Source organism: Trachymyrmex septentrionalis, unplaced genomic scaffold (genome assembly GCF_001594115.1).
Source record: "Trachymyrmex septentrionalis isolate Tsep2-gDNA-1 unplaced genomic scaffold, Tsep1.0 scaffold40, whole genome shotgun sequence".
Classification (NCBI taxonomy): domain Eukaryota; kingdom Metazoa; phylum Arthropoda; class Insecta; order Hymenoptera; family Formicidae; genus Trachymyrmex; species Trachymyrmex septentrionalis.
The window spans coordinates 5,754,800-5,768,675 of NW_017305569.1; the positions used below are offsets into that span (position 1 = coordinate 5,754,800).

The following is a 13,876-nucleotide window of genomic DNA, read 5'->3' on the forward strand; positions in this document are numbered from 1 at the left end:
CGCATTATCCCTGCTCCTGTTTTTTTCTGATTTCTGCGACGTAAATTCCCGTGCGTAATACCTCGGCGTAATTATCTCATAAAGAATTGAGGTTTACGCCGAGGTATTATGCACGGGAATTTACATCGCAGATATGAATCATAGATATAATACTAAGGATTGGTAAGGATCCATCTATCCAAATTTATATAACGTAAAGAAAATTATCCAATCACATTTTATGTACGTCCTTATAATAAAAATACGCTTGGATAATTTATGTATATTGTTACGCAGTTATATATTATATGCAAGCTTGTCTGAGGCAGTTGGAATAGTAATTATAAATTAAATATTAATGCTGAGTATCTCAATATTAATGCTGAGTTTAAAATACCGTAAAGTTAGAGTATTTTGTTAACAATAATTTAAAAAAGATGTTTATTGACATCAATATCTAATTCGCAATATTACTATTACAGTTTCAATTTAAAATTGTTTCAAGACCGATAGTATTAGCGTAGTTTTGCAAAATTGAATGTATATAAATTCACACAGAAGTATTATTAAAAAGCACAAATATGTACATTAATTCTGATCGAAGCTTATTTTTATTTATTGTTAATGAAAACTATGAACAGTATTTTCTAAATTTTAACACGAATTACAGATTATATTGAGCTTTAATGCTTATTTTATAATAATAATCCATTGATATTATCAAATAATGTGCACTGACATAAAAAAAATTAGTTCAAGAGATTTTTCTAAAAAAAATTCATGACATATTATTTTATTGCACTGAATACAGGATACTCAGATCGTTCTCCTTCTAAGCAGAACAAGTATTTCCAAGCTATTTTCATATTGAAATGGATCATGAATGGATCAAAATACATGAGTCTTCTTTTTGATCTTTTTATCGAGAAATATTTATTGTATTTGTAAGTAATAAATTGATTTTATACAAAAAATTAACAATTCACTATTACTAGAATTTCTAGAATAACATCTAGAATGGAACATAGCGTTTTATTCTAACATTATTACTTTATAAGTTTCTAAAGAATTTTTCTTTAGAAACGCTATACATATATACGAGTATGAATATACTTGTATAAATTGAAAAACGTGCTAATGAATGTATGTATACGTATATGCATATTAATACAATGTAATCGATACTTCAGGCAAGTGATGCGCAACTTTCCTAAGGATCATTTTCAATAGTCATTTTCAAAAATAGAAAATAAATTATGGATCGCATAGTGTTTATTTTGTTTGTATAACATAAAAAGTACGATTTTATATTTCTGGCTATGCCGATGGGCCACAAAAATAAACAAGCCGCACGTTGAGCATCACTACTTTAGGCTATAACAGAAAAAAATATGTGAACATAAATATATATATAATTATAATGTAAATATATATGTTTATTTTTTTATTTGTGGCACGTACCAGAATGTTTTTATCACCAGCATTTTAAAATAGGTGTAGCCTAATTCCATTTTATATTGGGAAAATGAAATTTACGTCGACCGTAAATACCGTGTGGCAGTTTTGATTCTGCGAATAGGGTCATAACGGTCATTTTCAGACTTCTCCCTAGCATAAGTATTTCTTCTTTCTTCATTTTTTTTGTTGCATTCGGCGGCGATATGCCCGCTATTCTTGAAATGGTACTTAGCATCCTTGTACTTTATTCGACAGTTAGCTTCCGAATAATCACGTTGACCATAATTAAAACAACAGCTCGGTGTTTTTGGCTGCTCTCTCTCACGTTCCGTTCGCTTAGTATCTTTATTCCGCTTGACCGAGACATCATCATCGCTATGTCGATCTTCCAACGGTTTATGAAAATAGCGGCTTTTCTCTTGTGTACGGACATCTGTATTTACCTGGACTTGCTGAATCTTCTCGAGTTCTTTTTTAATCAATGCCAATTCCCGCTCAACAAGCTCTTTTTCTTTCCGATTTAATATAGCCTCTTTCCGATTTAACATAGCCTCTTTCCGATACAATTCAATCTCTCTCTGAATGATACTTATATTGGTAGAGTATCTTATTGCTGCCGTTATATCCGTTGTTTGCTTTCTTTCTTTTTCACTTAATATAGCGTTTGATTTCTTTATTGTCTGAGACTGATATTGTTGGTCTGCTTGCAATCGTCTTATTAAGTCTTCTTTCAATCCAGTGATTGGTAGTCCCTTAAATTTCAGTATTTCTTTTAATTCTGACAAGGAGTAATCGCTCCACTCACTTTTGAATTTGATTCTTCCTTTCTTTCTCTCATTCTCACTCTCACTCTCTTTCTCTCTGTTTATTTCCATATTCACTTAGAAATAACGATGTGGCAATTGTTCACACCATGAACAGTCAAATTCTTTTCGAACTCGTCTCACTTCCGTTCCCGCGAAATCTTAAATTATAAAAATTTCTTTCTTTTAATCGTTACTTTAATTACTATATAATATTATATAAAATCAAAAACCCTCTCGACTCGCGATACAAATCATAGTCACCATCTCAATGTCAATACCGCGATATTTATAGATATCGGTCTCATAATCAACTTACGTTAGTTCCCTAATACGTCAACAATCGCGCTCGCACATTGTTTTGAGAGTAAGACGCGAAATCTAAATCTCTACAGTATTGTAGGGCATTAAAATATCTAATCATAATTCGTGCCCAGTGTAATTCTTTTGATGACTCGCGTCTCTTTTGACGACTTGCCTCGATAACAATTCATGAGTTTCTCCATCAATGACTAATGAGTCTCCGTTTTCTAAATCCCTTTGTTACGATCAAAGCACCAATACACGTCATGCGCCTTCCTTTGACCGAGAAAGAAGCACATACAGATATAGCTGGAAACATAAACTAACTTTTGGCTTTTTCGATTAGCTAATTAAATTATTCATTTTGAGTAATCGTTTTTTAGTCACTCAAACACGACAACGATTGTTCACACTTGAAACGAATACCAAAATTCTTATCAAGATTGTTTCGTTTCTAATTTTGGACAAGTCCTCAAATTATATAAATTTTTTTTTTTACATTACTTTAATTATAAAATAATATAAGATCGAGGAAAAACCCGCTCGGTTCACAATATATCATTTAATATCGTTCGCGATATTTATCTGTGTCAATCCGCACTTATAATACTAATACGTTTAGTAATCGTAATAACGATTGATTGTACTCGTGTGTTATGACTTTTGCTCACCAAACGCAGAAGTATTTATCGTTCGCACGACATGGCTATACGATACGTTATGTACTGATATAACACAATGATATACAGAAGTATATCAGAATGATGCGCATTATCCCTACTCCTGTTTTTTTCTGATTTCTGCGACGTAAATTCCCGTACGTAGTATCTCGGCGTAATTATCTCATATCAAGAATTGAGGTTTACGCCGATGTATTACTCACGGGAACATCGCAGATATGAATCATAGATAAATACTAAGGATTGATAAGGATCCATCCATCCAAATTTATATAACATAAAGAAAATTATCCAATCACATTTTATGTACGTCCTTATAATAAAAATACGCTTGGATAATTTATGTATATAGTTACGCAGTTATATATTATATGCAAGCTTGTCTGAGGCAGTTGGAATAGTAATTATAAATTAAATATTAATGCTGAGTATCTCAATATTAATGCTGAGTTTAAAATACCGTAAAGTTAGAGTATTTTGTTAACAATAATTTAAAAAAGATGTTTATTGACATCAATATCTAATTCGCAATATTACTATTACAGTTTCAATTTAAAATTGTTTCAAGACCGATAGTATTAGCGTAGTTTTGCAAAATTGGAAAATGTATATAAATTCACACAGAAGTATTATTAAAAAGCATAAATATGTACATTAATTCTGATCGAAGCTTATTTTTATTTATTGTTAATGAAAACTATGAACAGTATTTTCTAAATTTTAACACGAATTACAGATTATATTGAGCTTTAGTGCTTATTTTATAATAATAATCCATTGATATTATCAAATAATGTGCAATGACAAAAAAAATTAGTTCAAGAGATTTTTCTAAAAAAAATTCATGACATATTATTTTATTGCACTGAATACAGGATACTCAGATCGTTCTCCTTCTAAGCAGAACAAGTATTTCCAAGCTATTTTCATATTGAAATGGATCATGAATGGATCAAAATACATGAGTCTTCTTTTTGATCTTTTTATCGAGAAATATTTATTGTATTTGTAAGTAATAAATTGATTTTATACAAAAAATTAACAATTCACTATTACTAGAATTTCTAGAATAACATCTAGAATGGAACATAGCGTTTTATTCTAACACTATTACTTTATAAGTTTCTAAAGAATTTTTCCGAGCAAGAAGCCGAACAAGAAGACCGAGAAAGAAGCACATACAGATATAGCTGGAAACATAAACTAACTTTTGGCTTTTTCGATTAGCTACTAAAGGCGATATTCATAATCCGTTCTTATTTCACGACAGTCTTGAGTAATGTCTTAAGACGCTAATAGGATCCATAGATTGGTTCATGACTTCTTAAGACTGCAGTTGAATCTGTGCACTTTGTGTGTTCTGCGCGTATATTCTCTCTACAAACAGATGGGATATATAAAACATTAATCTAAATAAAAAATACACGAGTTAAGCACTTGTATTATATTTTGCTATACTTTATCCTTTATTATTTGTCTACAGTTATATCGTAAAATAACTATTAAGCCTTTTATATTTCTTATAGCAATCATTTTATGATCAATTTATTGATTTAATTTACAATAACTTCGTTAACATTAACAATAAAAGACCGTAATCATAACGTCGCGTCGCTGTTGAGATTTTCTCCGGTTTTAAGGTAAACGCATCTAAGCAATTTACCCGGGGATCGGAGATCAGGTTGTGCGGTTAAGGATGCTAAATAGGAAGAATTGGATAATTGCTCGGAAGGGTAAATTTGAACCCGGTGCCAAAAAGATCGCGAAGCTTATAGGCGAATCTGCGAGGATCGGTCTTTTGAATGTCCTTGTAATTAGGAAACGCGAGGTTGATTTCCAACCGTTTGAGGGAATATATATAATACTTTCGCCGAATGAGTCTTGCGGGTTTTTTTGGTCTAGGAACTGCGCTAACTTTTGGAAATAGGGGAAAGGATCGTGGTTTGAATTTTGAGAGTTATTTTTATTTGAAATCTCAATCTCTTTTCTCACTGTCTTCGTCCGCCTTTAGTTGGCATGGAGGTAGCGCAAAGAAAATATTAATGATTCGAAGGAGTGTCGTAAGATGGGGGCCACGCTATTGGCAGCGACAGTCACAACAGCTCCTCGGATACTCACGTATATATATAGTTTAATAAGACGCAGAGCAGAGATTCAGGTTTCAGTCGATTCAGTTTAGTATTCTCGTTTAATAAATAAGACAAAACAAGGAAAAGAAAAGAAAAAAATAACGAGTAGGTTACGACGAAGCACGAGGATAGTTCTCACTTTGATTTCTAATTATGTCGGATAAGTTCTACTTTTGCTCTTTTACACGCTCTTTTTCTGCTCTTCCTGCTTTTGGCAGTTTCTTTTATATTTTGGAAATGAATGTGGGAATGTCCCTTCAGGACCAATCAATGTTCCTCAAGGTTTAGTAAAACCTATACTCGCGCTTGTTTCCTTAAGATAAGGCAGCAAGGCTCCTCGTAGCCCTACTCCCAGTTTTACAAGTTCAATCTTAAGATAATAGTTGAGAGTTTTAATAATTTATAATAAAAATTCAGTTTTACTTAACTAACATCCTTATGCGAGGCGAAGTAATGATATATTCTAAATTTTAAATTAGTTTTAATTTTATGGAGAAAAAGAAAAAAGGAAAGAAAGAAAAAAGAAAAATAAAAATATTTCATCCTCGCATTCGGGAAGGTTTTAATATATACTGTTATTTAATATATAATGCTACTTAATATATAATACTACTTAATTATTAGGCATATGTGCTATTGTTTAGTTATTATTTAAAAAAAAGAAACCTTCAAAGAAAAGGGAAGATTGTAGAATAGATATTCTTTATCTATGTGACGCGTGAGCTATCCGTTGGTTTGAATGTTTAAATAAAGAAACTAAATATGCCCTGCTATAAAAGGGAAAAGAATTTTACAATATATAAAAGGTATGATAAAGTTTCGAAATAAAGATAAAATAGGGACAAAACCAAGACGAAATACTAAACTAGAGATAACATAAAGGTAAGGTATAAATCGTATATTTATAATAAGGAAAGAGAGAATTTTATCGGGATGTAACATAACACAATATTAATTTGTAACATAAAGATGTATAACAGTGATTGCGTGCACATTACTTCACGTCTTTTTATTTTTTTCTAATTTCTGCGGCGTAAATTCCGAAGTTACCTTAATTACCAGAGAAGTTAACAAAGCAATGGAAAAGACTCGGGAAACATGAAGACGAGTAATCACAGATAAAAAAGATAGATAGCATAAAAGGAGTAACAGTTTTTAAATTAAGCAAAAAAAAATAAATGGCGAGAATTGAAAGAGACATAAACGTAAAGACTGAAGGTAATTAAACCTATAAATAGAAAGCAAAAGAAAAAGTAGTAACGGGACTAAAATAAAAGATTGCAGAGTTCGTATATAGAAAGAAACAGTAAAAACACCGACGAGAGAATAAAGTCGGAAGTTAACGGGAGGTACAAGACGGAAACAGGAAAGAATAGGGAGGATTAAAAAGAGACAGGAAGAAACGTCCTTGCTTTAGACTAGTCCGTATTGCTCGTAATTGTGCCCTCGTGCACACGGGCACCCGTGGAGAACCAGTAATGACGTGAAAGTGCATCTACGAGAAGCGAGGAGACAGGCAGGCAGGTAGACCGCCGTTCTCCTGGCAGTCTTGCCTACGTCCAGGACAATCCCCTGGTTCGTGGTCGGGCCGGCTTGGAGAAATTGTCTGCTTCTCGACGATCGAAGTGTTCGCCTGACCGAGGTGGCGAACGTCTCGTTCGCAGCGCGGTTGCTCAGTCACCTTTTTTTCTCGAGTGCGTTTTCGCTGCAGCATTGTCAAGTTCTTTTTCTTTTCTCTGATACTCGTGTTCGAAGGTGAACAATTTTTAGTGAGGTGATATTTCGACAGAATCTTTTTCCTTTTTCTTGCGAGAGAAACGTGGTCAGTTGGAAACGGAGTCAATTTCACTTGCATGTTCAACAATTTAGGTACGACATAAATGGAACAGAATCGATTTATTGTATTCTGAATGTTTACTATTTGTCAATTAATATTATTTATATTAATGCGATTGTTCATATATATTTATACGATATGTCTTGAATGTTGATATATTTACAGGAGAAACTATAAAAATTGCAATATATATGTGAATTATAAGTGTAAAAGCGATCTTTTAATTATGGAAAGATTATTAAAACTGAGACGAATGTTAGCAAGAACAAATAAGATTAATGGAATTGTGTTTCTTTCAAGATCGTTCACAGATCTTATAAGATAAATCTAGTATATATTAAGCTTTAAACCGTTACACACACATTACATTAGCTAGTTCTAATGAGGATGTTTTATGCATGAAGCTATATCACCATATGTGACTTGAGCAATTCCATATTTATTAATTATATTCTCCGACACGGATTTTGGATCACGAATGAGATAAAGTAATTCTTATAGATTTTTTATCATTGATTATGAATTCGTAAATGAAATTGTTTTATCACATCACATTTTTGAAAGTTCAAAAGTATATAAAAATGCTATTTTCGGCATTTTTAGATTCAATTTTTTCAAAAATGCAACATGATAGAGCAATTGCATTTACGAATTTATTTTTAACAATAAACAATCTGTAAAAATCACTTTGTCTTATTTATGATCTAAAAAAGAAATTTAATTTGTTGGACGTTGGATTGTATAATTATTTGACAATATATTAAGTTACGATTTTTATTTTAGTAGCCTCTATTTTTAGAAATTAAAATTAATCATATTTTGTTTTTTTTTCTATTATAATAAAAATTATTGACTTAAACATATTTAAAAATTATAAATGATTACTTTTTATGTGCAACTCGGAATTGGTCATTCATCGTTTATTTACAAAAAACTGCATTAAATTAGTTAATGTTTTTCTCATCGAAGAGTTTAAAAAAATGATTTACACAATATATTATATATGAAAACAATTTATTTAAAGGCAATATCAATAAAATACAAAAAGTTCTGTTTCTAACCATAAAGTTATATTAATAATATTAATATTTTTTATATTAACTTTCAGTTGTTATCTCAATAAAATCCTCTTTTACATTATACTCTTTCAATAGAACTTCGGAACTATTACATTAAACTTTATTATGGTTTCTAAATTAATGGACATTAGGTTCTATAAATATGATAATAAAACGATAAGTGTAGACCTACTGAGAAATGCCAAGGAACGGCACTTTATGCCAAGCGGAAGTTTCAACAGCGGTAAACGACCGATCGTGTTATTTACGCGCTCTCGCCGCAATCAGCGGCGATCAGCGTTTTATTTATTGAGAAAAAATAATTGTTTTAATAATAAATCCCGACTCTTCCTACGAGAATAATTGCACGAGTTTCTTTAACTGTTCTTTTTTTTTGCAGTATACGGAACGCTAACATCTCCGAAGCGGAGGCGTGTAGGAGATGCATCTTGCCGATATTCAGGCTTGCGGTTCTTAAAAAACGGAAACGGACAATTGATCGTCTTCGCGTGGTCATCCGTCGCTATTGATACCCATACGCTTACGAGGGAAAGAAATTCCACGATGATCTCTGTGACTTCTCGAGTCGGCCAAGTTCTGGAGGAGTGCTGACAAAGCGCGGGATCGCAAACAGAAAAAAATGACCGTCGCAATGGAGCACAAGCGGAAGAGCTCGTGGGACTCGAAGGTGAGACTCGAATATGTGGCGCACTTTCCCTTCGTAGTTCTCTATGCTTTCTTCATTATTTCGTCGCTTTATTAATTAGGGATTCGGGCCCTCGTGCGAAAACGTCGGAGCTCGAGGCGAGGAATCGCGAGGCTTTATGAATCACGCACGAGGAGGAATGCATTGTTTAACGCGGCGAAGAGACCGAATAACGGCAAGCGTTGCGCGTTCGAGATACAATACATACTTTCCAATTTCTTCGGATTGATCTTGCGACGTCTTGACGGAGCCTCTGGGCAGATAATTCATGATAAATGTTCCTGAAGCCTACGAACGTTTCAGACGCATTTTCGAGCGAGTTAACTTCACAAACGCACATATTGTATATTATCTTTGTTCGAACTTGCACTTAAACTTGCTTTATCAGAGGAGGTTTTGTGCGAGCGGAGAACGCGAAATGGCGTAATATTCCTTTGTTGCCCGATGCAACGTCATCATATTTCTGTCTCGTGGCTGACTTTGTAAATAATCATTTCGCGGATAAGATGCCCGCCCTCTTCTATTATCCAGAAATGATTCTGCAGAATGGAACGGTGGAACAATTGCAGGATAAACATAATCGCTTCCATAACTCGTCACTGACATTTCAGCCGACGTATCGCCTGTAGCGAGAAAGCGCAATTCTGATTAATTTAATCAACTCTCACGGCACATTTCTTACATTATAATATATATTTTTTACGAAGAGAAATAAAACGGAATTAATTTTGTTCTTTGCGTCGGAGTGAGATCTTCCAGCTGTAAGAAATGGTGCCGAATGAATCAACCTCACACAATAACTTTGGTGAAAGTCGCGCAGTGCATCAAGCATCGATGCTCACCTTCGTCCTTCAATTAATTATTCCGATTAATTTTCTCGCATTACAGAGCGATGTAAAGGTCATCGAAAGACTAACGGGACTGTCGCAAGAAGGAAAATCAACCTTGAACTCGCACGCTTCTGTTTACTCGCTATCATTCATTGATACTCAAACGTTCTGTATTATTCCGATTTCTGGATATTTGCCAGCGTTATCGTCGTTTGCTATTTTACAAAGATATACTTTGTATAGAAATTTTTATTAAAATATAGATTTTTACGTATATACTCTGACGAAAATAAAAATCAGAGCCTAAGTCGAAGTGTAATAGGTGAATAACAGAAGTGTAAACGAAACTTATATTCTAGGAGGCGAAAATTGAAACATTAAAATGTAAAAGAAGCGTAAATATTTCTTTTACATTTTATTATTCCAATTTTCGCCTTCTAGAAGTTTCTGTTACTCCCTCATTACATCCGCTTTATGCTCCGATTTATTTTCATATCAGAGTAAAGTCTATATTTTGATATAAAAAACTCTCTGTACAAAATATATCTTTCTTAATAAAAATCTCTACAAATTGTAAATTTTCGTACACTTGGAATAAAAATGAATCGTTGACTTTGAAGCGTCGCACGCAAACGACTGAAAGGCAAAACGCATCGTGACGATTCGTGATCTGCAAGCCGATACCGTATGCGGATCTTTTTTGCGGTCGCGTTCGTTACCACTGACCGTTGGATTATTGTGGACGCGATTTTCCGCTGAGAATAAATTATGTAAGCCGCGCCGAGTCATGCATTCGAAACTCGTCGGATAGCCAGGTGCATAAAATGCGTTTAACGAGCCATGAATTGGTTAAATATCAAGATTTTTTTTTATTTCAACCCCCCCCCCCCCCCCTTGTTCAATCATGTTCTCTATCAACACTATCCAGCGTAATTTAAAATTTCTAACGCTCAGTTCCTTTGTTGTTTTGTGACAGGAAAAAAAATTATTAGTTGACAATGACGCTTTTTCAAATAAACAATGATTTTGTGTTTTACTGTCATTCGCTTCAAAGATTTGCTTTTTGTGAAAGAAAACCGAAAGTTCGTGCGCGTTAGCGCGCTGATAGAGGTTTCATCGAAGTGATAACACTTAATTAACAAGATTTCTTTATCGGTAATATTAATTACCAAGGCACCAAGTGTTAACGCTATTTACATGCGGGAGTTGTGCCCATTTCTGCACCTCTTTCTTCGGGCGTCGGGAGCCTGACTCATCTGGTTTTCATCTCCAGACCGATTGACCTTGTTCTCCAATAATCCTCCTTGGCCACGCGGATATTTACGCACGGCGAGTTGACGGGGAACTAGGCTGACCGGAATGGAGAGCGATGCGTTAGTTGGGTTGGGTTGCCTGGGTTGGGCCGTCGTCATCTGCTCTAGTCCCGGTACCGTTATTTCACGGACACCCGTTCGCGCGCTTGGTATTCTTCAAAATCGCGCTTGACGCTTGTCGCTGGTGCATCGATGTCAAATTCAAATGGTCGATGGCGGTGTCTTATTGAATATCGAGAAGAGTTCTATATCAATGAATTTTTACCACCGTATATTCTTTATATTATCTAATCAGTATATAATAATAAAAGTCAAGTGACACGATCGGCAACATGTTTGCTTCTTTTTATTTTGTGATTTTTATCTTCTTCCTTAAAATTTTTGGTTACTAGATATATATGTATTATATAAGTGAAGTGAAAATGATAATAATAATTTTATTATTATTTATTATTGTTATATTTTATTATTTGTCAAACATATATATATTATAAAATTACAAGTATATAAGTTAAATTCTAAATAAGAAAAACTACGTCGTTTGAACGTTGAAGACCATCTCAGAATTGTGTTCAAGTCGCATAACTGAACTCTATAGTACTTGGAGTGGCGCGAAACGATTTGAAATCATTTTCTGAATAAAATACGTTGCGAGATACGATGCCGATTATCTTGATGACGAAGACAGATTACAGATCAGAGATCATGTCCGCTGTAATTTTTTTTCACGATTGTTTTTTTGCTGAGCGCCATGTTCCTAAGAGCTTACTTGTTACTACGTGGATAGTATGACTGAGCGGGTTGTAATTCAAGACGGACAGAAACTCGTTCTTGGATTCTTGCTCTTTTGGAAAGGTAGCTTGACGTTTGGTATAACGGTTATAACGGTCAAGAAAGTTACGAGAGAACAGTAGCTCCAATGACATTTTACAGATTCTCTTCATCGGTCATAGACATTGATTCCTTTCAAAGTTGACAATACTCTGACACATTTTTTTCAATTCTGACGACAGCAAGAAGAGATGACGCCTTTTTTACATTATTCTTATTATTATGCGCTTACTATCAATTCTATTTACATAAATTAGCATATTTTATTTATATGTACCATGAGTGTAAAAAGTATTCATACAAGAGAAACATATTTCAAAGAAGCTTATTTTTAAAAAGTAAATATTATCCAGGGAAAAATGACTCATCGAACTGATATTAAATCAATATCTATACAATTTAGTGTTGATTTGACTATTGTCTACTTGATAATCATTTCTTGCTGAGTAATTAGCAATTTATTCATAAATAATAAACCAGACTACATATTTCTCAAAATTGTATATACCACAAAGATGCGTAATAATTAAGACATATCACCTTATGATGTACGGGGGGGAAAAAAAAATCGCATTTCCTTCGGAATGTACGATAAATTGGTATCATTAAGATACCGTTGCGAGATATTTTCCTTATATCTTAATACCCGATCTGAATGATCTTTTCAATAATTAGAAACGCTTCTTTCTCTAGCATTAATTTTTACATAAACCTGAGGTTTCTCTTTACCGCGGTTTCACAGGGACGTAAATTCGACATAGCTTCTCATTTTGGGATGGAAGCAATCTTTACCCATCGCGCGGTTTAGAGAGCGGTTCAATGGCTCGGCAGCGTTTACAACGGCCATTACGCATCGGTCTATTATTACAGCCACGTTCGATCGGTACCGGAGGCAGTTGCCAGTACCGCATGAGACCATGTAAACTTTCACGAAAGTTTCTGGCCGTGGAAAGAGCGCTTTTTCCATCGGAGGAAGCCTAATTTTTCCCGGCCTTGAAGTCACTGACCGCGCCTATTAACGGAAGAACTCAAAACGTGCCGGTCAGTCCGAGCGTGTCTCAATCTCTTCCTGCAATCGCTACCGATGCACTGCGTTTATTCGCACTGAATTCTACTTTCCAATCTGGTGCGTCTACTAGATCGGATCGGCTCGTCTCAAGCGCGAAACGGCCCATTATCGAGATCGGCATGGGACTCGCAACCGCGGTCAACCGCGTCGCTCTTACCTGGCATTTGCATTCTCCTTTTTGCGTAGCCTCTCAGAGATAATGGCTTTGTTTATTTGAGCTGTTACAGAGTAAAGCGAGTAAAGCACTAACAACTCTCACGTATGTTCTTGCAGCAATGATCGTTTATAGAATATAGCTCGATTCGAAATAGGGAGCTTGTATCTGCCTTGCATCGCATTTATGTATTGCAAAACATGGTCATCCGCGATCACGGAGTTTTACTCCTCCAACAAATTGTTATTCATTAATGTGTTTGGAACTTTTAATCATTAAGGACAAAGATTGAAATCAATACAGAAAGATTTTAAAAAATTAACTTCGATCAATTTCGATTAAGTTTAATCGACAATTAATTCGATCAGCAGTGTTGCAAGATTTTTAACTGTCGTTCATAATGTAATCTCAAGTGATAAATCTCAAGTGACTTAATTATTATACTGTGATAAATAGATTACATTTATGCTATAATCGATCAAATTGTATCTATCAATAGTACAGGGTGTCCTGAATTTTTTTTTAGTTTATCGATCTCCTACACGCTCTCGAAGTTTGGCCATTTAAATTCGGGACATCCTGTATAAAATTATTTACTTATTATTATATAAAGGGTGGGCCATCTATTGGTACGTTTTTGACAAAATGTCATTAATTGGGGTGACCGAATGGCATACTGTAAGGCCAGTAGAGGGAGCCACATGAACGAAATCGTTTTTCATTCTT

General features: G+C 34.2%; 2 protein-coding genes across 6 annotated transcripts in view; one reads left to right on the forward strand and one right to left on the reverse strand.

The window, feature by feature from the left end:
* LOC108751124 (atrial natriuretic peptide-converting enzyme) overlaps nt 1-13,876 on the forward strand; it is a 40,247-nt gene that overhangs the window by 9,804 nt on the left and 16,567 nt on the right. Inside the window, exons 1-2 of one of the 2 annotated variants that reach the window (XM_018491143.1) lie at nt 6,989-7,221; nt 8,648-8,935. In XM_018491143.1, coding sequence (XP_018346645.1) covers nt 8,888-8,935 — 48 coding nt within the window. In that variant the 5' untranslated portion in view covers nt 6,989-7,221; nt 8,648-8,887. Of the gene's footprint in view, nt 1-6,988; nt 7,222-8,647; nt 8,936-13,876 lie in introns of those variants that run through there. The other variant, XM_018491144.1, reaches the window with a different exon arrangement.
* LOC108751126 lies at nt 1,117-3,267 on the reverse strand. 4 transcript variants are annotated; one of them, XM_018491151.1, is made up of 3 exons: nt 3,215-3,267; nt 1,441-2,401; nt 1,117-1,353 (listed from the first exon to the last, which is right to left on the reverse strand). In XM_018491151.1, the coding sequence occupies exon 2, from the start codon at nt 2,310-2,312 to the stop codon at nt 1,512-1,514; it is 801 nt and encodes a 266-aa protein (XP_018346653.1). In that variant the 5' UTR covers nt 2,313-2,401; nt 3,215-3,267; the 3' UTR covers nt 1,117-1,353; nt 1,441-1,511. The 4 variants fall into 4 exon arrangements, with proteins under 4 accessions (XP_018346653.1, XP_018346654.1, XP_018346651.1 ...); XM_018491152.1 differs by having other exon boundaries at nt 3,191-3,249; XM_018491149.1 differs by lacking the exon at nt 3,215-3,267 and adding an exon at nt 2,560-3,008.